The 25,902-nt window shown below is 32.8% G+C and overlaps 2 protein-coding genes and 2 long non-coding RNA genes across 6 annotated transcripts in view; 2 read left to right on the top strand and 2 right to left on the bottom strand.

Annotated features, from left to right (window-relative positions):
• LOC135134146 (neuroendocrine convertase 2) overlaps positions 1 to 12,782 on the bottom strand; it is a 138,770-nt gene extending 125,988 nt beyond the window's left edge. Inside the window, exon 1 of one of the 2 annotated variants that reach the window (XM_064062766.1) lies at positions 12,722 to 12,782. Coding sequence is in view for 1 of the 2 variants with exons in the window: in XM_064062765.1 (XP_063918835.1) it covers positions 923 to 1,090 (168 nt within the window). In the remaining variant the exon portion in view is untranslated. Of the gene's footprint in view, positions 1 to 922; positions 1,130 to 12,721 lie in introns of those variants that run through there. The other variant, XM_064062765.1, reaches the window with a different exon arrangement.
• LOC135134546 (uncharacterized) lies at positions 10,400 to 11,963 on the bottom strand. Of its 2 annotated transcripts, none has more exons than XR_010281350.1 (5): positions 11,746 to 11,963; positions 11,479 to 11,685; positions 11,133 to 11,337; positions 10,686 to 11,085; positions 10,400 to 10,613 (listed from the first exon to the last, which is right to left on the bottom strand). It is a non-coding gene; the product is annotated as an uncharacterized LOC135134546 (long non-coding RNA). The 2 variants fall into 2 exon arrangements; XR_010281349.1 differs by having other exon boundaries at positions 11,479 to 11,714; positions 11,766 to 11,963.
• On the top strand, positions 12,271 to 13,008 carry LOC135134154 (uncharacterized). The gene is made up of 3 exons (XR_010281238.1): positions 12,271 to 12,407; positions 12,580 to 12,686; positions 12,738 to 13,008. It is a non-coding gene; the product is annotated as an uncharacterized LOC135134154 (long non-coding RNA).
• A 4,429-nt stretch (positions 13,009 to 17,437) lies between these two features.
• Positions 17,438 to 23,869, top strand: LOC135134148 (chitotriosidase-1). Its single transcript, XM_064062768.1, has 9 exons — positions 17,438 to 17,522; positions 17,577 to 17,661; positions 17,759 to 17,929; positions 17,981 to 18,213; positions 18,269 to 18,396; positions 22,835 to 23,147; positions 23,197 to 23,319; positions 23,377 to 23,499; positions 23,549 to 23,869. Exons 2-9 carry the CDS (start codon positions 17,592 to 17,594, stop codon positions 23,819 to 23,821), a joined length of 1,434 nt encoding a protein of 477 aa, XP_063918838.1. The 5' UTR covers positions 17,438 to 17,522; positions 17,577 to 17,591; the 3' UTR covers positions 23,822 to 23,869.
• Positions 23,870 to 25,902: the final 2,033 nt, after the last annotated feature.

The following is a 25,902-nucleotide window of genomic DNA, read 5'->3' as shown; positions in this document are numbered from 1 at the left end:
TGAAACATACTAAAGTTAAAATCAGTTGCTATATTTCGCTCTTGTAGACTGTTTAATACATTTTCAAAATGTAATATTTTCATTACGAATAGACGATTTATCATCGTATATATTTTTTTAATTTTAGTGAAATTTTTCATCAGGTATTTTAAAAAATCAATATCTCAATTATTTACGGAAATTTCGGAACACTGTTTTCACCACTGTTTTCAGCTTACGAAATTTTAGAAGCTACAGGAGAAGCACTGTCAACTTATCTGTTGGAAATGAAATACTGTAAAAGAAGCTTGTGTCGAAGAAACTGCTTTTACTGTACCTCATTTCCGACAAAAAGGTCTACAATGTTTTTCCTGTAATTTATGGTTTTATAGGCTGAAAACAGTGGTGAAAAGCGATTTCCAAAATTTCCATAAATAATAATTTTAACTATTGATTTTTTAAAATACATCATGAAAAATTTCAAAAACATTGTAAAAATAATGATGATAAACTTAAAAAGCTGTCCTTGTGTTATATAGAGAAGGTTGTGGATATGTTATATTTAATATTTCATAATAATAAGTCTGTTAAGTTATAAAAGGTAGCTACTGACCTTAAGTGTTACATTGTACATATCCTAAAGTGTTATGTAATTATCCCCACCAAGTTGGTACAGTAACCACATAAAATTCCTTCAAATCGTAGATTTAAACAGCGCTGTATTAGTAATTTGACATTCCAGTTTTTTCATCTTACCAACTACCCCCAAAAATGGAATTAATTTATAAAAGCAAAGATAAGTTTGTCTAAAAAAAATACAATCTTTATATGTATAATAAAAGCTTAAAAATTATTGGAAAAACCTAAAAAAAAAAAATGGACTGCGTTTGGCTCGGAACACGCAGTCGTGTCACGCCGAACAGCTGTTTTTCGAAATACTCACCGGTCCCATGTTGACGAAGCCATGCCTGGAAGCCACCTCGTGCGCCTCCTCCGGGTCGACATCTCTGCGAAACTTGACGAGGAACGAGTTACTGAATAGATCAGCACCAGCTGAGAGGCCAAAAGTCGAAACAAAAAGCAGCAAAAGAGGCCTCCAAGAAAGAGGCATCGTCAGGTCACAGCTGCAAGAACTCGACTGACGCCGATGGCGACGCTTACGACGCGCAACTCATTTGACGTCACGTGCATCGATTTTACCAAACACGCGCTTCTGCCGTTACTATTTTACATCAATTGATAGGTCTCGATATCAGGATATCTTGTATGTGGACTTTGCTTACCGGAAGATAATGGGCGGTGAAGATAATTGCAAATGGTGGAGTAGTAATTTGTGGGAGGAGGGCGGGGGTGGTACTTTTAATTGGGAGCTAATTGGAATTTATTTGGTTGGAGTGGTTGGTGACGGATTTCGTGAAAAGCACTCAAGCGTGGACTTCGAAAAAATATTAGATTGGTAGAGTGGATGGTCTACTTGAGGTAGTTGTTTTTGGGACGTTTTGAGTTTTTTTGTGAAATAAAAATGTTTTTGCAACTGAGTATGGTTACGAGAAGTCTACACTTATGTTTCTTTTTTAATTTCCAAGAAATGACTATTTTATTTAATTATTGTAATGGGACCAATTTGATGCATGGTTAATTTCTTCTTTTTTTTATGTAGGTGGCGAATTATTACGTCTCCCTTTGTATATATATATATATCTGTAGTTTTTGTGTCGTCTGTATTTGTTTATATAGTTGACGGTCATATTAGAAATATCTAATTCGAAAACCCAGAAATTTGAACGTCATCGTCAATTAATATTGCCATGAATGCCATATGATTTAGAAAAAAATTGTCTACCAACCATGGAAATTTAATGTTAAAACAATTATGTTTCTTGCTTGGCTTGACAGTTATGGTCAAATAAATTGTCAAGCAAACGTCATTACTTTATTTTGTTAAAATTATTTTTCAACAACTTGTAAGTGTGAACTAATGTCCGCTGTGATCATTTTAGTGTTGATGGTATGGTAATTTTGTCCTTTGCTATAGTTCGTCTAAGGAGGGCGGTTATTAATTGGTACTGAACTTGCGGTAATTTTTACGAGATCGTCACAATGGGTGTAGTCAATTCTCTCTGCTATTGTAAGAGTAACAAATAAAAATGCTTTCAATACGGCACGTGGCCTACAACTGGCTGAGTAACGTGCTATTGTTTGTATTTATTGAATTTTATGAGGGATCCGTTGTAAAATGCTAATGAAGCCACTGTCGTAAAAGTACTATATCATTCTTTAGCCATATTTTACTTCCATCCTACGTGAAGTTTCAAACCCTTAATAGCGCCACCTTCGTCAATCTCTAGTGTAGCGGATCTCAGATAGCAACGGTTCGTAACTTTCCCGATTAGGGAAATTAAAATATGCTGCTATTTGCACTGCTATGGTGCAGTAAATTGTTATAAATTTAAATAATCAGACCATTTTTTTCGAAGATGGAAATTTCAGTTACCACTTTATTTGAATTTATTAAGAAATTAATTTTTGTCTGTTATTGCGGCTCTGTTTCCAAACGCAGTTGATCCTCTTAACACTAGCTGAAAACATTTGATAGCAGGATAGAGTGCCACTGCATTTTTCGTTGAAACTGTCATTGAAATTTTATATTTGTAGTTATTTTAAATTTTTTCATATTAATAGTCATTTTTTTTAATTTTTATGATAATCAAATCTTTGTTACTCAGAATGTAATTATAAGTTTTTCATTAAAAAAAAAAAAATAATAATAATAATAATAACTCGGATAAATTTTCGACTAAACTGAACTAAAAAATTTAAATATTTATCAATAAATTCTTACATTGTAAAAACATTTCGAAAATTTCCAAAAAGAAAAATGCTTTTCAATTAACCAGAGATCGTATTTTGAAATACTTTTGTCATATTATAATCGGTGGAGTGTTACAAGTCGACGACGGTACCGAACTAAGTTGAATCTTTCTGTGTACGCTTACTAAGATTCACCTCTCCCCTCGAAAATGTTTACGTCCCTCAGAATTCACTGACTTCACAGTTCGCGAAATGAATGAATGGCTTGAGTAAAACCTGCTCTTAAGGGTGCCCAGTCGTCGCCTACAAAATCGGTTCCAGTGAGAAGAATTGTTTTTTGTAACTATGTAACCCAAAGTACCAATCCACCGCAGGTACCGACCCAAGAGGAGATATTATGGTCACTGTAGGGAGTTTGTCATAAAATGCAAATTTGTAAACAATACCAGAGAAGCTTATTTATTTCCAAATGAAGAGTACAGGGGAATAACGTTTGAAATCCATTTGTATGTGTTTTGAAAGAAATTGAGTTGAAAGTTTAAAACGCTGCAGAAAATAGATTCAGAAACCCACAAGGTTTAGTTTAACACAACTTTTTATTTTCTCTATAATGTTTTCAAAATATATAAAATAAACTGTTTATGTCCAAATATAACAGTAAAAAAATGCAGTTGTTCCCTGTTCCAATATTGTATGAAAAAATGAACTAAGTCTACTTATTTCAAATAAGAAAAAATAAAAAGCACAATTTACATTGAACTCGTCATTATTTGATAGCTAAAACTTCTCCGACACGAACAACTTCAGTTCTTGCGCTTGATCGTATTTTTTCGTAGCCAAAAATATTGAGGCAAAATATAACGCTTCAAGGTTAGATTTCCAGATATAAAATACAGAAAAAACGAAAACATTCCTTAGCATAAAAAATTTTGAATTTAAAAAATGACATCCTGAATGGACCCAACCACATATTAGCATTCTAAAAAGTGGACAAGGAAGTTCAACAGTTTTGTCTGATGAAGTTTCAAATTCTGGGTTGTATGAAAAATTTTATGCCGCTTTGAACAGAGTCGCAAATTTATCTTCTAGTTTTAAAAATGTAATAAGAGCCAGATAGCATTTACACAAACGTTTAGTAATAGACAAATAACATGCCACAAAAAGAAACGTACTTTAAAAAGAAAACAGTGCACACAAAGTGCAGATTCTAATTATGGACATGTCGTTGCCTAAGAACTTGTTTGATCTACAGACCAGAGCGCACTCAGGCCAATATCGACTCCAAGCGATTTATCAATAAGCCGACTTTCGTTAGAGCTGATCTGATACACATCCACTGCGAAGAACTAACCCGTTTCGACCATTTGGTCGAACTGTACAGCCAATAAGTGAACGCAGTTCTAGAACAATGACAAAATTTACATTTCAAATTGTATTATCAAATGGCAGAACGTTCACCAAAATTTGCAACCAACAATGAAATGACGTAATCTCCGAATTTTACAATAGTAGATGTAATTTAAATTTTGTATCCCCCCGTTTATTAAAATTTTTCCATTCTTCAAATTTTCGATTTCTCCTTGTTTTTATTTTTCGATTTCTAAATATTTCAATTTTTCAATTTTTCAAAATTTTGACGTTACTAAATTTTCAGTTTTCCGATTTCTGAAGTACCTACTCTTTTTTTTTATTTTCCCGTTTCTTCCCAAAGTTTCCATTTTTTACTTCTTCAGTTCTTCAATTTTCCTATTTTTCAGACTTTTGATTTTTGAATTTTTTGATTTCTCAGGTTTTTGATTTTTCAATTTTTCGTTTTTTTAGTCTTACGATTTTTCGACTTCTGAATTTCCCAATTTTCAGTTTTTCGTTTTTTAACCTTTACATTTTTCAATTTTTCGGCTGTTTTATATTTCGATTTCTCAATTTTTCGACTTTTCCATATGTTAATTTTTCAATTTGGAAAATTTTAGATTTTTCGATTTCTCGAGTTTTCAGTTCTTCTATATTTCAATTTTTCAATTTTTTAATTTTCGGGATTTTTTAAATTTTAGATTTTCCAATTTTTCGATGTTTCGATTTTTCAATGATCCGATTGTTCAATTCCTCGATTTTTAAATTTTAGATTTTCCAATTTTTATTTGTTTCATTTTTTCGTGTTTGGATTTTATTACTGCTAAAAGTAAAATTAAAAAATAACTACCAAAATTGTGACTAAAAATCAGTAAATAAAAGCATCTAAATAATAACTATTTCCCGCAGAAATTCTGGACGCTTAGAGTCGACATTGGCCTGAGCGCGCTCCTGTCCGTGGATCAAACAAGTTCGCAGGCGAGGATGTGTCTAACGAAGCAGTTGAAATACCTGATATGTCACAGCGCAAAAAGTATTTCTCGAAAAACGTTTAAACGTTGATGTCTTTTTAATCGAACAAAACACAATTGGCTAATGCAATAATCCAGAATGGTGCGCAGAAAAATCCTTTAGACTAACCGCACGTTATTTTGGTAAAATTTGGAAAATGAGAGAACAACTAACACGGCTAATCCTACTGTGAAAAATATTCTATATCCCTGCAAATCTAGTTCAACATGTACTCTCCCAAAATCTTTGTAACATGGTATAGAAAATGAAGCAAAGGCAGGTAAATAAGTGATTAGTGAAGTGATGAGAATCTAAATCTTGTCAGTTTTGTGTATTGAATCATATATAAAATGACAGAGTAATAAAAAATATTCGATTAATTTTTTGAAAGAAAATGTTTTTGTAAAATGTATAAAATTATAAAAATTTGCATACTTTTAAATCAAATTATGTCAGCAATGAAAGAAGTCGACTTGTAAAAAGTTTCAACAATGTTCATAAGCTAAGAGTATTTATGAGTTTTATGACCTAAACTGATTACCTGAAAGGGTCGGTCGCCAAGGCTCCCTGCTGTGTAAAACTCAACCATTTATAGAAACGGATCCTTTGTAAATAGGGTTGCCTAGTTTCACTTTATTTTAATTTTTTAATATTTTTTTAAAACGCAAATATTTTGATAAATATAAACTTTAAACAAAAATGACCAGTTCTTCCCCATAGAGCTCAATGTTGTCTTTGCAATGATATAAAAGTTGAAGGGAAACATGCTCTCTTCTCGTTTAAAAAAGTGATTAACTTCGAAGAATGAACGATTAATTAAACACTAAACAATCACTTATTTTAAAAAATATTGTTTCTTCCCCAGAGATTTAGACATAATCTATCAATTGAAATGTCGATTTTTTGTTCAAAGTTGAAATTACGCCCGTACAATGAAATTCTATTTAGCTCATTTTTCGGCCAGCTACTGGGCACCCTTAAGCTATCGCATTCATAACTGATCTTGGGGTGGTTTTTATGGCTTGGCCTCAGACAGCTAAAATTGGCAGTAAAATATTCTCCGTCAGGAGAATTATATCTCTTCTTTCGTGCTTCGCTTCTGAATTTGACAAGGTATGAATATATTTATGTTAAACTGTAGATATACGTTCAGTAACCAAAAAATAGTACACCTTGTTTCAGGCTTTTTCAAGTTTCCTTATATCATGTTTTATTTGAAAGCGCTTTAGATTCTTATTAATCACAGGTATCTACATATTTTGAAAAGAGGAAAAATTTCTGTTGTTTCAAAAAACAAATAAAGATGGATAAACAAATTTTTTTCGTTCTACTACTTAAAGGTTTTCTGTTTTCAGTTAATCTAAAAAATTAATGAATCAATTAGAAATTTCCGCTGATTTTTGAAACCTCGATCAAGTTGTGTAAAAAGTTCATTTTATCGAATGGTATACGAAAATTAGAGGCATTCATTTCCCTCTATTTGTTTACGATTTTATGATATAGAATCCCCAAAATTAGGGAAATGCTTAATTTGAAATTTTAAAGTAGTTGAAAATTTAGACAGTAGAAGTTTAGACATTATACCTAATGCCACATATTTGGTTGCGAATAAATAAACACTTATATGTCCTAAATATAGTTCTAAAATTAATGTACGTACTTGCATATTATTTTTATTATTTTTTTAAGGGGAAGACGATTTTTTAGGAACATGTTTTAAAATATGGTTAAAAAATATTGAGTCTTAATATAACAAGTATAAATTTCAGTTTTTAGTCATTGTAAGAATTTTTTTATATTTTCCATTTTCCAAAATATTAAAATAAAATAGGCCTATTTCATTTTTTTACTATCAAAATAAGAGTAATAAATAATGTAATAAATTCATAACTAATTTCTAATGTAAGCATGTTACTATGCGGATCGTTTTAGGGAAATTTAGATTTGCCGAATTCTGGTAAATTCCGTGTAATCTGGTTAATTAATTAAGTATTATAAAACTGAAAAATATGTATGTAGATTGTAGAGGTTATAAACTTAAACTATTTTAAAGAGACTGTGAACAAAATATCATTAGATGACTCAACAAAATTAATTTTGATTAGGTATTTTTTCAAAAAATGTCTTGGTAGCCTATAATTTATCTATTATCTAGAGGACATTTGGGTCAAAAGTACACCCTGAAATTATTTCCACTCAAGGTCATGAAATCCATTATCTATCGTGTAAAGTGCATGTTTTGAAAAATATCGGTAGTGCTGATAAATGTTACACTACAACTAAAATTTGCCCTCCAGTCATGCAAACAGTGAATTGTTGCTTTACTATACTTCACATGGGCCTGCTCTGAAGTTAAAAAAGAAAATTTTTGTTGAAGTAAAATCGACATGATGAATTATATTTCCGATTTTTATTACCAGCTTTTTTATTCATTCGGAAAGAGCACAAAAAATGGTCTCAATTAGAGCAGCTTTTAGTCGAACATCTCGTAAAGGGTAAGCACTGCGATTTTTTTCGACTTCGACGTCTTACATCTTTTATAGCTTGTACGTCGATACATCTGACTCACATTCGCGCGTTTATTGAAAACTTAACTAAAACTGGAAAGCTGTGCATGTTTCTTCGGTTAATTTGTAACGAAATAAAATTTTGATTTACGATCTTTTTAACACGAAAATATTAATAAATTTTCATCTTTATTACCTCAGAATTTCTTTAAAACTTCAGTAAAACTGTGAATTTAATCGCTATTGAGGGATTAAAATTCTGTAGAAGCTGTTTTTTACACAGTAACATATATCAATACACGTTTTGAAAGAGCTGAAATATAAAAATCAAAGTTGTCTTTTCAATTAGACCTTTGCACTGCTTCTTTAAAATTGCTCACATAAATTATTATCAGTATCAATTTAAAAAAAAATAGTCTGAAACATTAAAACTGAAAATGTATATATTGTCCCATAATTAATTTCGACAAAAGTTTCACGTAACTCTCATTTAAAATACTTGCAATCTATAGCCGGTCGCTATTGTGTGGTGTTACAGCAACTTGCGACAGCCAAGTGAGATAATGAGCCCTCTGTGCCAGCGTTTGGTTTAGGATAACGTCTGAAATTTCATTCGTAAACTAATTAATGCAAATTAGTTTTAGTTTACAACAGCTAGATATGTAAACTATGCCAACGTGATCAATAATCTCAGACCAAGTCAACCTGAACCAAGTTGACTGTTTAAACTTACACTCAGGTAAACTCGGAAGTTCGTCCACTCGACATCTGACCTTCAACATAAAGAAATTTTGTTGCGTTTTCCCCACTGGCTTTTATTGCCATTCAATCTGCCGACAAAGATATACTTTTGGCCATTATCAGACGTTTCGTATTTCACGAAGGTAATCTAATATATTTCGCAAAAGAAAAGTGGAGCAATTTATGTGCTAAAGTACAGCCGGAAGCCAGGTTTTATGGCATATTATATCTAACCCATTTTTTCGGAGTTTATTGGTGGAAACAATTTATTAACGTCAAAAAGAATTATGTAACTTTGAAGAGGGAGCTTTATTATTAAAAATGGTAGATGATAATCCTTTCTTTTCGTAAAGGTTAGTGTGGAGGGCTTACAGTTGGATTTAAAAAAAATTGAAAAATATGTAAAGTAGATATTCTCGCTTTGTAAATCCAATCTGAATTAAATGCAAACATATATAATAAACGCTAGGTGGTTTATGGACAATAAATATAAATGATATATGAATTGAGAGAAATTTTAACATTATTTATTCAAAGTATTTGACTTTAATTACCTAAAGCAAATATTTTGAACAGAAGGTACAGAGTGAATAAACATGGATGATATGTATTTTTTTCGCTGCTCGTAATTATTCGGAAGTTCATCAGATTTCACTCACGAATAACATGGCCGACTTCATTAATATACACTAACGTGTATATACGGCCGTTTCAATTTCTTAAAAATTTGTTCCCGCGTAGTAATCCATGGGTACATAAGCATACGCCACCCACGGCAATGTCTTGAACTAAACTGTCACTACTGTCAGAAATTTTCTTTGACAATTTTCAAATCCAAAATAATTTTGGGCATGAATTATTATCGTTGTTAATAAAACTAGGTCTTTATAATATGGGAAGAAAGTGTATGATTTGTGGTAATACACAGAATCCACTTTTTGGAATTCCTGCGGAAGTAGATCTTAGAAACAAATGGTTTGAATCACTTTCAAAATTTTGTGGTATTTCATAAAAAAAGTTCCTCAAAAAATATTTTATTCGAATTATTTTAGATCTGACCAAGATAAACGATCATAATGTTGTGTGTTCCAAACATTTTGCAACAGAATGTATTGTTAGAAGCGCAAAAAGTACTCGTCTTAATAAACAAGCGGTTCCGTTTATATTCGTATGTACATAAAAATCTACGTACCTCACATAATCTATAAATCTTTGTCATCATTCCAGAATCCTACTGATCCTGACATTTCTAGTACCCAACCAACAAATCCTTTTTTAGAAGACACTCATCCAACTTCCGTTTCCTCATTCCAAAATGCTAATAAGGAAACTAATGTTTCCACATGTGATGATTTAAGTGCAAAGGATAAACAAGAACTTAAAGATCTCAGGTACCACAACAAAGTTTTAAAGCAACAATTGAGTAGAATGAAACGAAAGAATTCTGAATGTTTATCAAAAATGAGAGAGTTAGAAGAAAAAGTAAAAAATTTGGATGCTTTAAAAATAACCAAAATTATAGAAGACGCAAACAACGCAGATGAAAAGTCAATATTTCTTTTGGACTTGATAAAAAATCACTATAAAAAAATACCTAGGTGGTCAGAAATGTCTCTTCGTCTGTGTACTGTCTGGAGATTTTGTTCGCCTAAAGGTTACAGATTTTGCCACAATAACTTACTAAAACTGCCTTCAAAATCGACTATATCCAGATTCCTTGGAGACTTTCATGGTCAAAATAAGCTGATCCAAGAGCGATTGTGTGCAGAAATTGGTCAATTAAAAAAGCCAGTTGAAAGGATCTGCTCCTTAATAATGGACGACATGTCCATAAAAGAAAAAGTTCATTACTGTAGGACAGAAGATCGAATTTATGGCTTAGAGACAACAAGTTCTACTCGTGTTGGAACTAAGCCAAAAGTAGCCAACAAGATGCTTTGTTTTGTGGTGCAGGGATTGAGTACTAGATATACAATACCAGCAGGGTATTTTTTCCACTCGTCGTTAACAACTCAGGAATTATATTTATTAACAAAAAACATTTTACAACTTCTGACAAACTGCGGCTACATTGTGATTAGATTTGTTACAAACAATATTTCAACAAATGTCGCCCTCTTTAAAAAATTTGGAAACGGATCACTGAAAAATTCCATTAATCATCCCATTCTGGAACATATTCCACTATTTTTGAGTTTCGATTTCTGCCATGCTCTAAAAAATGCACGAAATTTGTTTTTAGACCATGATATGTATTCTTCTCAAGGCAAAATTTCATCATGTTACCTCAAATTATTGTATGATTTGCAGGAGGGAATGCCAGTAAAGCCTGTCAGATATTTAACAAAGAAGCATCTATTTCCATCAAACTTTGAAAAAATGAATGTCCTAAGAGCAATCCAAGTTTTTTCACCTACTGTAACCTCTTCTTTAAAATTTCTAAAAACTGCAGGGGACGATCGCTTTGTAGACGCTGATGCCTCTATATTCTATATGGAAAACATGTACCATTTTTTTCAGGTGCATAATGTTTCAAGCAGAGATCACTATCTTCGTTCACTAGATAGCAGTATTGCACCATATGTGCATATTTCAGATGAACGTCTTGACTGGTTAAATGTCACATTTCCAAAGTATATTGACGATATCCAGAAGACTTCTGTAGATGTTGGATTTAAAGGTCTTACTAAGGAAACAGCTCATGCGTTACAATTCACGGCAAAAAGCACATACCTCTGTGTAAATTTTTTGCTAAGCCAGGTTGGCTTCTATTATGTTGTAACGCGATCCTTCAGCTCAGACGCAGTAGAGGCCATGTTTTCACATGTAAGACTGAAAGGTGGTTCTAATGATGCCACAGATGCCAGAGCTGCAGATTATGCATTAAGGCAAATTCTTCGTTGTGGGATTGTTAAAGCTTCCCATTCCTCAAACACTGCTGAAAATGTTAACTATATTAGTCCTGCAAATATTTTAAATTTACAAGAAAACAGAGAGAGCTTTACTAAGCACACATAACAACTCATATTTCCAATTGAAGAACGAAGAAATATTCACAATCTTAAGAAGTGCATCATACCTGATAATAATATTTTCTCAGCATCAGTAGCTTTCTTGGCAGGATACATAATAAAAAAATTAGAAGATTTATTTCATTGTGATGAATGTTTAACACCTCTATTATGTACTAGCATTCCAGGTCCTTTGCTACAATTGATTGCCATTCAAAACTGAGGAGGTTTAGTCTTTCCCAAAGATATCTTTGTTGGTATTATTCAGCTGATAGCTGAAAGCATCCAGCAAATGTTGCCATTTCTACAACATGATAATCCTGGTAAATACATACTTGAAGAACTGTATCCACACCTTGTGCAAAATCCCATTTTCGTCTGTGCAAATCACAGGGATTCTGTGTGCAAATATATAATCAAAACGACTGTAAAGCCAGTTCTCAGCAATCTTTGCTTGGAGACCACAGATTCTGTCAAGAGATTTGCATTAAATTTTAAACCTAAAAGTCGAAAAGTATTGAAATTGTAACTTTACGTTAATATTATTGTTTTACTTACTGTGCTTTGTGATAAAATTAAAAAAAAACCTTATTATCTGAACCAAACTGCTTTTTTTTATGCTTCGAGTAAAATTTGTTGTCAATGTCAGTTTCAACTCGACAATTAATTTGACAGAAATAGCACGAGATCTGTCGTTTGAGGGTGCCACAATATGCACTAGGCGGCGGAACATTTTTTCTAATGGAAAATCAAAAATTGAAACGGCCGTATATACACGTTAGTGTATATTAATGAAGTCGGCCATGCGAATAATCACATTCAGAGAAATTCTATCAAGTTTTCGTTGACCGTCTGTCTCACTGTGTCCTTCAACTTTAGAAAATGAGTGAGATGTTCAGTCAGATTCTTTATTTCTCTCATTTTGTTCCAAATAGCACCTCGTCTTCGTATCAGCAGTTTGCCTTTTAGTAATCTGATTAATTAACCTGCAGATAACGTATGTAATTATTGGCCGATTCATTTTTAATTTTATGAAATAAGAATGTTTTATTCAAAAAATGACGTAATAGGTAAACTAAGCTTTTATAGACGCTACTACAGTTATGTTGAAACTTATTTTTATTTAAACATACTGTTATGAGCCCCATTACAGCCTTTCAGTATTTCAGCGAGTGCCTACGGCCGAGGTAAAGCAAACTCTGAATACTATCTATTCAAATTCACGTACACATTTTCTTTAATAATGTGGCAGGAAGCGTAACGTGAGATAACAAAGGTTATTTTGAAAGCATTTTTGTTATCATTACTTACTCTGTTAACCTGCTAGGGACAGGACACGATGTTTTTAGAGGTGAACGACGAAGGCTCTGCGAGATGATAACACTGACGATAACTAAAAGCAAACTATGTTTTACAAAAAGTGGAAAGGCAATTTAAAGGAAATTTATTTTGTGCGCTCGAGTGTTTAATGGAAATTTATTGTGTTCAGGATGCATGTAAAATTTGAGGTTATTGATTCAAAGATGCTGAACAGTATTTCCTTTGACAGCGTAAAATGGAAAATTTTTTCATTGTACGTACGTGCCTCTTACTTTTAATTAAAAAAAAATGGAATAAATATGTTGAAGCTGAATTTATTAAATATTTTATGCGCAGTGATTCAATCACAGGAAATTTGCGCATATTTTATAAACAGAAGGCACAAAAACAAGATGTGTTCTAATGGTCTTAGCAATTGAAGTTCTATACTCTATAAATATTCTTCTACTAATATGGGGTGTTTTATCTCAACTGTGTAGGAAATACGTATACAAGGGAAAGGAAGTTTGTTTTAAAATTTAATTTTGATCGGTTGGAAATAAGAACAACTTTTATTTCTTAGTAGGAACGTTTTTTTAAAAATATTTTTTGACAATATAATTGTGTTCGATATTTAGTAAGATAATATTAACGACTTCACAATGTTTGAAGCCCTCGAATGGCTACTTTACTGTTTGTTTATTTGTGTATCATCTGTCGTCTATTGTCTATCGTCTGTGTCGATTTTTGAGTAGCCATACAGGTTGACTGCGAAATACATGCAAAAAAAAATGGGCAATAGCTCACAATATCATTATGTCACTGGCAAAAATTCACGGTCCTAAGTGGTAGGAGTGTCTAGAAAAAATTATTTGAAATTAAATGTAAATTGTTATACGCGCCGCTGGTAATGTTTCGTGACCTACATAATTACTGCAATGAATGGGTAGGGGACTCGGAGTAAGAACCAAAAAAGTAACTTTATCAGGCACTTTTTTAATCGCAACGTGAAAAACACGAAAAGGGCCAGTCATTATCGAGCGGTCGTTGAAATCGGTGTATGGTCCAGTTTTCCAATGCAGAGTGTGTCGATATGGTAATTTGCATCAGTGGTACAGCATCTCCGAGATCATGGTACCTTCAACCTCAAACTCACGATCGTGCTCGTGATGGGACAGAAAGAAGAAATTGGATTTTCGCAGCTTGTAGTGCATCCTACATTAAAAGTACACGGTCATAACCATACCATGTTGACAAAGTGCACAGTTTGGAGCCCGCTGATTGTCCACGTTTTGTAACTCACTTTTTGTCCGATGGAACTCCACATAGTCGTCAACAAGTACGATTTCAAGAGACGATTTTCGAGAAACGTGTATTGGTTGGATGAAACAATTCGTTTGTGGAAATCAACAGTGTCCAGAAATTATCGAAGAGCTTCAACAAGTGAAAGTGGCAGCCGCTACTCCGGTGTTTTTTTACCTATCAACAAACCTCTTGCGACGCTCTGACGCCTGTATTGCTAGTCAAGGACAACATTTTCAACATTTCTTGTAAAAAGGTAGTAGCATTCTAAGTTGCTCTTATTTCTGTTCCAATAAACAATGTAAAATCGTTGTGACAAGGACCAAACATCCGTCAGAATCAAAATTACTAAAAAACTTTCACACTGACCTTTAACGATGAATGAGTAAATGAATGAACGAATGATAAGCAGCAAAAAGTCGGTTTTACTTTTAATTGAAACTGAAAGTGTTTAGGTCGTTTTTATTCGAACGTTTTTCCAACTCTGTTTACAAGGTGGCTCAGTGCCTTCGTATCGAGGGTGGTTCATGGGGGTTTTGCCCCATTAGATTTTTAATTTATTTTTTCTATATTTCGGCTCTACTAGGGTGGGGGATGCCGTGGTTAAAATATTTGCACTTATTTCGCAGTCACCCTGTATATTGTCTAAAACTATCGGACTAATTCTGGTCAAATTTTAGATAAATGTTAGAAATATAGTGTAGATGGTAAAAAGTTAACTGAAATTTGTCTATTTATCCCCATCAATATTTTGATAACGTCACCTCAACATTTTTTATAGTAAAACTTACTTAAATTTTATAAAATAACATACTTATGCACTTGTGTGTTTACAAAATGTAAAATGAATTCCATAAAAAATTTAAGCTAAGATAGAAACCACGATTCCTCGGTATAAGTCTGTTGAGATTATATTTAGAAATAAAATAAGTATTCTCTCAAATTTAATAGTAATGTGAGAAAAAATTATATGGCAGTAAACACATTCACCGTTTTATGACAATTCAGTTACAACTTCCCCTGCAATTAAGTGCAAACATGCTAAATACCGCAAGGATTTATCAAGGATTAGGTATTCGGAGAAACTAAACAATGTTTATTTAAACTATGACTTTAATCAAGATCTAAAGCAAATATTTTTACCGAATGGAACAAAGGGCAATATAATATTTTTCCGAATTTCTTGTTACTGAACGTAATAATAATAATCACTGTTGTTTTATTTTTAAATAATGTTATGCAATGTGATGCATTAATTCTGTTCAAATTTGTTTTCCTTGTTCTCAATTTGCACACTACTTACCCACCATAAACGTATATGTAAATATGTAGTCGACGATTGTAAGCCGCAATATGTCACTTATCTCCAAAATTACAGCGCTTAAAGGCGTGGCATTTTGTTACATGTATAGTCATGCGATTTAGTATTGGCAACAAATTTTTTAAAATAACATTTGATTTGCCTTAAACCCGAGGTAAAGATGAATACCATCTGACTATTTATGAATCATACGAGTAGAAGGGTTAATTCGATCATAATGTAGTATTTTTTGGGACTGAATGACTTATTAGAATAAGATACCTATACCAAAGACTAAATGAGTGGAAAACGATATTTTAACCTGCAGGGAACGAAAGGGATCGGGTTCGGAACGTATTTCCAAAACATGTTATACAAAAAAAAAAAGATTATGTCCTAACAGCTAGGCTTACTGGAATATTCTTGTAGTAATGTTTTATTGTGGAAGCCAATATTATTTTTTGACTTGATGTTTCGAGATATTTAGAGACTATAAAAGTAAAAAAAAAACCCTTATTGCGGTATTTAGCTACTTCATTAAAGTATCGTTAATCAGGATTTATTGTAGTCTATTGTCAAATGATTCACTACCAATCCAGTATTATCTGTTTAAATAAGGTTGAAGTTTGGAACTGAGTCAGTTACGAGGTTGCAGCCTAAAACATAATTAAATACTTAATTCTCGAAATAAAAAGACTGCAATATACCATCCGATGACAGCAACAGCATAGCACTTTTGCACCATGCACAATATACACAGAAACATAAACAATGAATTAACACCTTCCTGGTTTCATTACACAACTACGTAATTTTGAAGCTAAAACATGCAGGGCCCCAGATAAAATTTCTCGGACTTATAAGTTATCTCTTTTTTATCAACTGAAAATGAATTAAACACCCAAGTGTTTAATCGCATAATACTGATTTATTAAAATTCGATAAAAAATATGTTGCAATTTAAAAAAAAAACATAGGTTACCACTGACGCCATATGCACGTCATTTTTGCGGTGTACTAAATTAAGTTTCCCCCTTCAAACTAAAAGCAATGGCGTTTTCAGAATTTAGATATTTCTACCCGTTCTTCAAATATAATTTTGCGGAATTTTATCCACGATAGACAGTATATCAGGATCACCAACATCATTTTTCATATATTTTTGCTCATTAATTTAGATGTAACCATGCAAAATTTGTAGTGACGTGGTGAAATGCGTAGAAAATTTGAAAACAATCGGTCCAGTAGTTCGGAGATTATCTGTCTAATAAAAATCGATATAGACGACAAATGACATATGGAAATGGGAGATTTATTTTTTTCATACTAATGAAACGTCGAGAAATCATGAAAGTAACTATTCGCTGGTTCGCTGGATAGACCGTATTGCAATACTTCCTTAGCTTGCACTAAATAAAAAGTATAATTTTGAAAACTGTAGATTATTTAGCGTCAATTGCAATTTGGTGCAGTTATTATTAATTATTTAATAATTAACGATAAATCAGTTCTGTATATGGCGGTCTTTACTGATTATTATTAGTTATTTCAAACGCCATGTATGTATATACACAAGTACTTGTGTTGACTAAAACTTTATCATTAGACAAACAGAAAAAAATATATACATTAACAATTAAAAACGAAAAACAAAACTAATGGAATTTTGTGAACTTTAATTTAGATTTAAATTATTCTAGAACGTGTGATAATAATACATTCATAAATTTTAATTTAAGTCTGATTACTACCTAATTTTATGAATGAAATTTTTAGTTGCGACACAAAGTTTTAAATAAATAAGGTACGTTTTAACTTTATTAAAAAAATAATCTTGCTGTAATTTAAAACGATAACGCTCATATTAAACTAAGCCCCAAAAGGTCCCCCACTATACTACTTTTCCTCTTTATTAACATTAATGAATAGTTTTTAATAAAATTATATTTGTTTATACCTCAAACAAAATACAGGAAAATAATGATGCAACGACTCTACATATAGACTTGATAATTGAGGCATTAATAAAAGCATAAAACTGTCCTACATTTGTCGCCTACTAGGAATTTTATTGTAAAATGAAAAGATTTAGAGATAAATGACGCTTAACCAATTATGTACAAAAAGATTAAGTTTATAACGCATTTTAAATAAAAGTGCCGGTTAGGGAAAAAATTGTCAGAGTCTTAAATGCCGTAGATCTGTTAGCAGGTGAGCGTCTAGAATTTCCACTGTCATTCATTTTATTTTAATTAAATTTTGTAGGGATTTATTTTCACAATGGTGCCCAAACTCGTTGTAGGAATTGCACTAGTTTACATCAGCGTTGAAATTGTTTCAGCTGCTACAGGTGAAATACGACGCAATAAATGAAACACGCATTCGTCAATCATTTATTAAATACATTTTTAATTTTACAACAAGACAATAAATGTTTATGTTCGCAGATAAAGTGGTCTGTTATCATGGGATCTGGTCCGCTTACAGAAGAGGTAATGGCAGATTCACTGTCGAAGACATCGATCCGACGCTCTGCACGCATCTTATTTATTCATTTGTTGGTATTACGGATGATGGAAGCGTCAGACATCTTGAGGAGAATTTGGATATTAATCAGGGTAATTTCCATTACCCAGTTGGGTTTCAATTCTATTGTGTATTTTCTCTAGGGAATATTAAGCGGTTTAATGCCTTGAAACAAAAGAATAAGAACTTAAAAACCCTGTTAGCCATCGGTGGCTGGAATGAAGGTTCGCTCAGATATTCTAATGTTGCGGCAAGCGCTAGCAAAAGAGCTAATTTTATTAAAAGCGCTCTAAATTTGGTGCGAAGTTATGGATTTGATGGGTTCGATCTGGATTGGGAGTATCCAGGACAACGCGGAGGAGCTGCAGTAGATAAAGTATTTGATATTTCATTTTTGAAAAATATTTATGATTTATTGTTTGAACTTGTAGCAAAATTTTGCAATCTTGATAAAAGAATTTAGGACGGAATTTGACAAACACGGTTTGCTCTTAACGGCTGCTGTTGCGGCTACTTCTGGGTCGGTGGATTTGTCCTACGATGTTCCAGCCTTGTCTAAGTAAGTGAAATTTGCCATAATTGCGTAAGCAGATTGATACACATATAATTTAATGTTTATATCGTTTGGTTTTTACAAAATTATTTTTTGAAGAAGAATTTTCTAGAGACATACGAAATAGTGCATATGTTACAGTGAAAGCCGGAAACCTGTGAATGCCAACAATCACTAGGGAATGCTGGCATTTATAGAGAACTTTTGACTAGTGAATGCTAGCATTCCCTAGTGATTGTTAGAATTAACTGCATTTCCAACTTTCACTATAACATATACAATAGATTTTGTCAACGTGATTGCATTTAGCTTAATATGGAAATCTTAATTTGATATATCCCTAATCTTTATAAGAAGTATTAAATTCTTATTATCCTAATATAACATAATTGTATCGTAATTATATCTACCTACGTTATTTTGTCCTTCCTAAAATTGTGTAAATAATTTAGTGATTATGGATTCTCATAAAGACGATTGTTTTATCAATTCAAAATATTTATACGCGTGGTGCATCGTCGTAAAATAAATCGTAAAATTTGGTGTTCTTTGAAAAGCTTGTGTTGTAAAGCTGACGTTAAAAATGCATTGCACGTAATGACTTTTGCAGAAATTTATATACTTCAATAAATTTTGAGACGACAGATACGTGGACCAATTAATTTTTAGTTTTGTCAAGTGTATGCGAATTTTACAGTCAGTGAACAGTTCTACGGAGAGAACAATAAAAAATCACGATCGACGATGTTCTTAGATTTCTGAAGATTTATCTTTGATAGAATGTTTGTCTTGTCAGAGTACTGTCAATTGGAAAGTTGAAGTTTAAAATGCAATGATTATAGATAAATATTTAAAAATCCATGGCTGCCTCTGATTGTGTTTTTTTGTTTCTCTCTGCGTGTTTTAGGCATTATTAAGAAAATAATTCTTATTAAAATTGTTGTAGTATAAAAAATATCTGCACGAAGAAAAAAAAATATGTATATTTTTTAAGAAAGTCGACTGTTAAGAAATTTATTATAGTATTATTTATGCTGTCTTAGAATTTAGTGCAAGTGAAACAGTCTACATTAAACTTACCACGACATAAGAAACCTCTGTAGTGGTTTATACATATACAGATTGTCGCTAAGCGCTCGTTTCTCGATGTCTCATTAATTATTATCAATAGAAAAAACAGTCGAAGACAAAAGTTGTACGATTTCTTGGGGACTATACTGTAAAAATATTTTGAACTATACAGAGTGTTCCGCTTTTAAGGAGTAACACACAACTTTGTTTTTTTAAATGAAATACGCTACATATATTTTTATATATTTTAATTGACTTTCTCTTAGGCTTTACAACCACAGTTTATTTTTGAAAATACGATGCGACGTTGTCACGTTATTCCAAGTTTATTGAAATTTTTTAGGAATTGAAGCATTCACAAAAAAGCCATAGTAGGGTTACTTTTAAAGTCAGTGAAGTCCGTCTTATAATATTTTGTAGAGAGATAAATAAAGGTACATTGTTGTGATATAAAAAAGATAAAATTTACATGTACGGGGTGTTTATAAAAAGTATTTTAATTATTACAATTTGTAAATATCGATATTTCAGTTTTTTCAAATAGAACACCCTATATTTCATTACTTCATTTTATTTTATTTTTTGTTCTCTTTCTTTTAGCTGGGTATTTTCTGTATTTAAAATTGTTGCTTACCGGGATTTTTTACTTTTTTGAGAGATACAAAAACTGAAATATCGATATTTGAAAATTACAGAGATGTAAATTTTTTTATAATCACTCTGCATACTAAAACTTGATTTATTTGACACCACAACAAAGACTTTAAAAATAACGCTATTGTGATTTTTTTGTGAACCCTTCCATTGCCAAAAAAATCAACAAAATTGGAATAACATGGCCACTTCGCATTGGAAATTTAAAGGTAAACTGTGGTTACAAAGCCTAAGAAGGGGTCAATCAAAATATGTGAAAATATATATGATATTTTATTAAAAAAAAACTAAGTTATATGATACACCTTGAGAACAGAACACTGTAAAATTAAAAATAATTTTAAAGTATAGTTCTTAAAGAACCGGATAACTTAGGTCTGTATGTTGCTTTTGTATTTCTAGTAATTAATGAGATATCGAGGAATGCCCTCTTAGTGACTCACCCTGCATATTTTATTATGTGAGGTTTTTAAAATTTTTGAAGTTCTTAAATTCTCAGTACTAGGTAACTTATATAAAACTCATAAATAAAATATGTCACATCAAAAACATACTTTCATAAATGTAGTTTGGGCACAATTTCCTAAACTCTGATAAATAATTAGGACTAATAGAGTAGATACGTAATGCACAGGTCGCACAAGTTATATTTAGAAAATTTTTATTCCAACTTACAGTGGCGGCTCGTGACTGTCTGATGTGGTGAGGCGATGATAGAAGTTTGACAATAATAGTAATATTACTTGGTCTTACTAGTTAGTAATGATAGAAGTCTTGCCTGAATACCGGTCATTCCCGGGTCAGTGGTAGGTCCTAATAATAATAATAATAATAATAATAATAACACCCATAACACATTGAATCAACAATGTTTTTACAAGTCAAAATTTTGTTGAAAGTAGCACTTTCTTGGAGGGATTCGGGAATAGTTGTTGTGTTCTTTTTCTAAACATTTTAAGCCCATGAAATTTTTAATGTGTACTTTGGAACTTTCATGTAACTTTGCACTTCGGATGAAATTCGTTAAATCGTTATATCCCGGGATGTTGTCTAAATATTACGGCAGAGCCATTTATATGTTTCGTAGGTACCAAGTTGATTTAAATGACTTGGAGTACTGACGATTCTGTCGCTTATCAATGGAAGTTAAATGAATTAACGGTTTTGACTGCTCGATATTTAGCAAAATTTGCCGACGTTCTAGCTCGGTTCGCCGTGAAAACGGCGTTTCAAGAAGCAACATGACGATGTCGTACTCGGGATTCATTTTTCACTCACCTGTACCTATGAAAGAGACAATAACACAAAACACCAACACGTGGGTTTTTATTCACGTTCATGCTAATTACCCACGCACCCCGCAACCCTACCGTTCTGTAAAATAAATGGAAAAATGGTTTAATGAGTACGCCGAAATTGGCCGAGAAGCACCGAAGATATCGCCTCAGTTCCGAGCGAACGCATGTATAGGAGTATAGGAGCTGAGCCATCGAAATCCGTGTCTGTGATTGGGCTTCGCTGGTTCAAGTGAACCGACGTTCTGGCCGCTTCAGTTAAAGAACTAGGGGCATAAATCGTACGGTATTCAACGGAGAATGTCAGCAGGAAGCGTAAAAAATAAAAAAACATGTACAGATTTCCCATTTCAACATATTTTTGTAACTAATGCATTGAAAACTCTTTTTTAATTATAAATTAAGTCAATCTGTTCTTAAGATCTTATGCTGTGAGGCGCCGCCTCACTTGCCTCATCTGACGAGCCGCCACTGCCAACTTATATGAAAAATTTAAAACTCGGACTACTCTGATTTATTTACAATTTAAACTACTTTGTAAAATTCGGTTGTTAATTGTCCTAGTTTTCCACATTCGTTTGGGTTTGGAAAAGTGAAATTTTTCCTAACTAGAGCGGAAAAATAAACCAAAACAATATCAAACACCAGTTTTCAAACTCCTTGCACGCCTTTTTATATTTTTTCTTTGATTTCTCGGGCAATAGTGAATTGCGTGCCAGTGTGGCTGAGTCTTCAACATCAAAAGATACTGATGCAACATCATCTTCTAACATTTTTACCTCAAGAAGCACCCAGAACACTTCAAACGTTGAAAAATTGCAAAATGTTGCGTTGTTTGTATTTTCCATGACAACAAATTTATTGCATTAAAAGGGACTTGATATTTTATCATTCAATTAAATTTATAATGAAGAGTTTTTTTACCTAATTTTACAAAATCTTGTGTGCAATTTGATAGGAAAAGTGTCTTTCCACATTCACGACATGTTTTTGATCTCGAGTTCGTCTCGATCAAAAATCTCATGTCTAGAATGTGGAAAAATGTCACTTTTCCTATCTTATTGCTCAAATAGCTATTATTTAACTTGTTGTATAATGAAACTTATAGAAATACAGCCGTCCTACCTCTATTTTCTAACCCGTTATTACAATTAACTCGCAGAGGTTTATTGATTATTGTTCTTAGGGAATGTAACACACGTTTACTAACACCGGCTTATCATAAACTAATTAACTACCCATCAAACAGAAACGTTTCAACGCGTGTGCTAAGCGTAGACATATTGTGTGTATTTTACAGTTTTCTTTGTTCCATTTCAGAATAATACAAGTTTAAAAGAAGTTAAAATGTTTACATTGTTGATTTAATGGCATATTGAAAACATTTTAAACAAAAATCTAAAAACAAGATCTTTTATTTTCAGATATTTAGATCTTATTAACGTAATGGCATACGACTTACATGGTTCTTGGGATGATGTTACTGGACAAAATGCCCCTCTGTACCCATCATCTGTTGATGTTACTGCCAATCAGAAGCTTTTGACTGTAGATGCTGCCATCCGTGGCTGGATACAAAGAGGAGCTAATCCACAAAAAATAGCACTCGGATTAGGAGTGTATGGAAGAACGTACACTCTGGCAAATCCAAATAACAACAATATTGGAGCTGTCGTTAGTAATCCTGGACATGCGGGCGAATACACGGGAGAAGCTGGAATGTTGGGATACAACGAAGTAAGTAAAATATTAGCAAGAGAGCGATTTATCTCAAGGTTTTTTGTAGATCGTAGAATTACAAAAAGAGGGTGGTTGGACAGTTAAATTTGATGACAATCAGAAGACACCATACATGTACAAAGGCAACCAATGGGTTGGTTTCGACAATCCGAGATCCATCTCAATTAAAGTAATTTGGTTGCTTATCCTTGTCTAGTACTCTTCTTAATCTACTATCTTTTCCTAGACTGAATACGCTAAATCACTGAATTTAGGAGGTGTCATGATTTGGTCTATTGAAACAGATGATTTCAAAGGAATTAGTGGTACCAAATATCCGATTCTTAGAACCATCAATCAAGCACTTGGAGTACGTTTTTTGAAACCGTGAAACACATGTTTAATTGTCTACGTTGCAGAATACTGCCAACGAGAATTTGGTTCCTGATCCAGCTCCTGAACCAGCACCTGCTCCAGAGTCGGAACCCGAGCCAGCTCCTCAGCCAAGTACAGACATCGGAAATGTTTGCTCCAAAGTCGGATATGTCAGAGATCCTAACGACTGCTCTATCTTTTATTACTGTTTGCACCATAATGGTGCGTTTATTCCCTTAGAACAAAGGTGTAACAGTGGTCTAGTGTTTGATGAGGCAAACTTGAGATGCGATTATCCGAGTATAGTACAATGTTAGAAGTATTTTACTGTACAAACACTTTTTTAAGTACTATTTTTCAACTGACATTTTCGTTTGACTGTATTATTACGTAGGTACAAATTTTTATTGCAGCGTTTATGTATAATCATGTCAGTGTTACCATAAGTCATTTTTAATGAAAATTTAAACATACAACAATCAAGAAAAAATGCACAGTTTCGGAAATAAATACAACTGAAAAATTCAAAAACTCATACAATTATTGTTCAACATTTTGGAAATAATACGGTAGTCAGGGTATTAATACAAATATTATTAGTAATACAGGGCTTTCATAAAAGTTTTATACATCCAGTGACCTGACACAAAATAATTATGACACTTTCCGTTATTTTTGTCTAGGAGTAAAATTGATGTGTTGTTTAATTTTAATGATGCATTCATAGATTACAAATTAAATAGTGTCGATTTTATTATTTAACTTGTGACATTACGATCATTCAAAGAGTAATTTGTGTATTTGAAATTAAAATACTCCAGCTTACTTGAGTTGTGTTTTAACAGCAACAGTGGTCCTGTAAGTAAGTAAGGTGTTTCAAGTTTAGTAATAATTTTTTCTAAAACGGGTGTGTTAAAACTGATATTCTATAGTAGAAATCTTTTGAAAACAGCACAAGCTGCGCGGAGAAAATCAACCGGTGGGTTCGAGATTTTTTTGCTTTTAGGGATCAATGAAAAATGTTCTTGCGCACGTAAATTAAAATTGTAAAAGAAATATTCCAGTAATTGTTTACTTCACCTGCAAAAGGAACTGTAGTTCTGAAAAGAACTGATTTTATAAACCAGAATTATAGAATAATAATAAAACATCGTACACGGACGAAATGGAACACAGCAATGGCAGGCACACCACTGTGATAGCTGAAAGCACTCCTCAAATTTGAAAGTTGACTCGCCCGAACCAGAATTGGTCGTCTGCGCAACTTTATTGGTGTGTTGTTTTCAAAAGATTTCAACTCTAGTAGGTCGTGGGAGGCAAAGTGACTAGATTTATTATTATTATTAGTTTAAAAAATGTGGCAAATTACTTGGACCTAGAATTGGAAAGATCAATTTCTTTAACGTATGCTAGAAACAGTATATAGTACCACCCATAGTACAAGAAGACATTGTATGCTACTCCGGTGGATGATTTTTTTTCTGTTTTGCGCACCAGCCACGTGACGTCACAGTGCCTTGGAAACCGTACTTGAAACGCTCTCCTGACAACTTCGAAAGCTGTCAAATGTCAATTTATCAGTGATACGAAATGTGAGGTTATAACAGAGGTTGAGATTCGGTTCAGTTGGGTGTTTAATTATGGGTTAACTTATCTTCCAAGGTGTTAAGTTAACATCAGACGCCAATAGCATGTGTTCAAAATTTCGGATCGTTCGTTGATAGTGATAATACGAACATGCAACAAGTCAGAATTTAAAGTTAGCGGTCATGACAGCCACATGACGTCACACAAAATGCGTAATATTATACCATGTTTTCTTGTGCCATGGTACCACCATAATGATAACCAAAAATACCTGACCCGAAAGCAAGACGAACAGAAATTTATTTCTGTTTCAAATGTTCAGTGGATGCATATATCTAATACTACTATATTGCCAACTGGCCTCAGAAGAATCCGAAAACACAACGGCAGCGCAATATATCGGACCTCTCTGTCTCTCTGTGGTACCAAACATTACTGCGCATACATTCGTACTTGCTTGATCTGTAGTCGATAGCGCGACTGAATGTGTTTTGACATTTCGTACTTACGCTTCTATTTTGTGTACATGCGCACAGACCCTTGGTACTCTTATAGACAAAACAATATCTTCCGTCTCTTCTTGTCCATGAAAACCGTTTCTATATTACTTCTGAAAAGTTAGCAATACACAGTAGTAGTATTAGATATATGGTGATGACAGAGTATTAGAAATAACATTTTTTAGTGATGTATTTGTCTATGTTAATTCGTAGAATTTTAGAATCTGTGATACTGAAAATCTTTGAGACTCTGTATTCTTACTTTTTCAAGGTGTGGTAAGTGGAAACAGGCGACATTTTTTGCAACCATT

This window comes from Zophobas morio, unplaced genomic scaffold (genome assembly GCF_036711695.1).
Source record: "Zophobas morio isolate AGI-343-1 ecotype UQ-CSIRO unplaced genomic scaffold, CSIRO_AGI_Zmor_V1 ptg000023l, whole genome shotgun sequence".
Classification (NCBI taxonomy): Eukaryota; Metazoa; Arthropoda; class Insecta; order Coleoptera; family Tenebrionidae; genus Zophobas; species Zophobas morio.
Note: the sequence above shows the minus strand (reverse complement) of the source record. Positions and strands in the feature narration are given on the sequence as shown.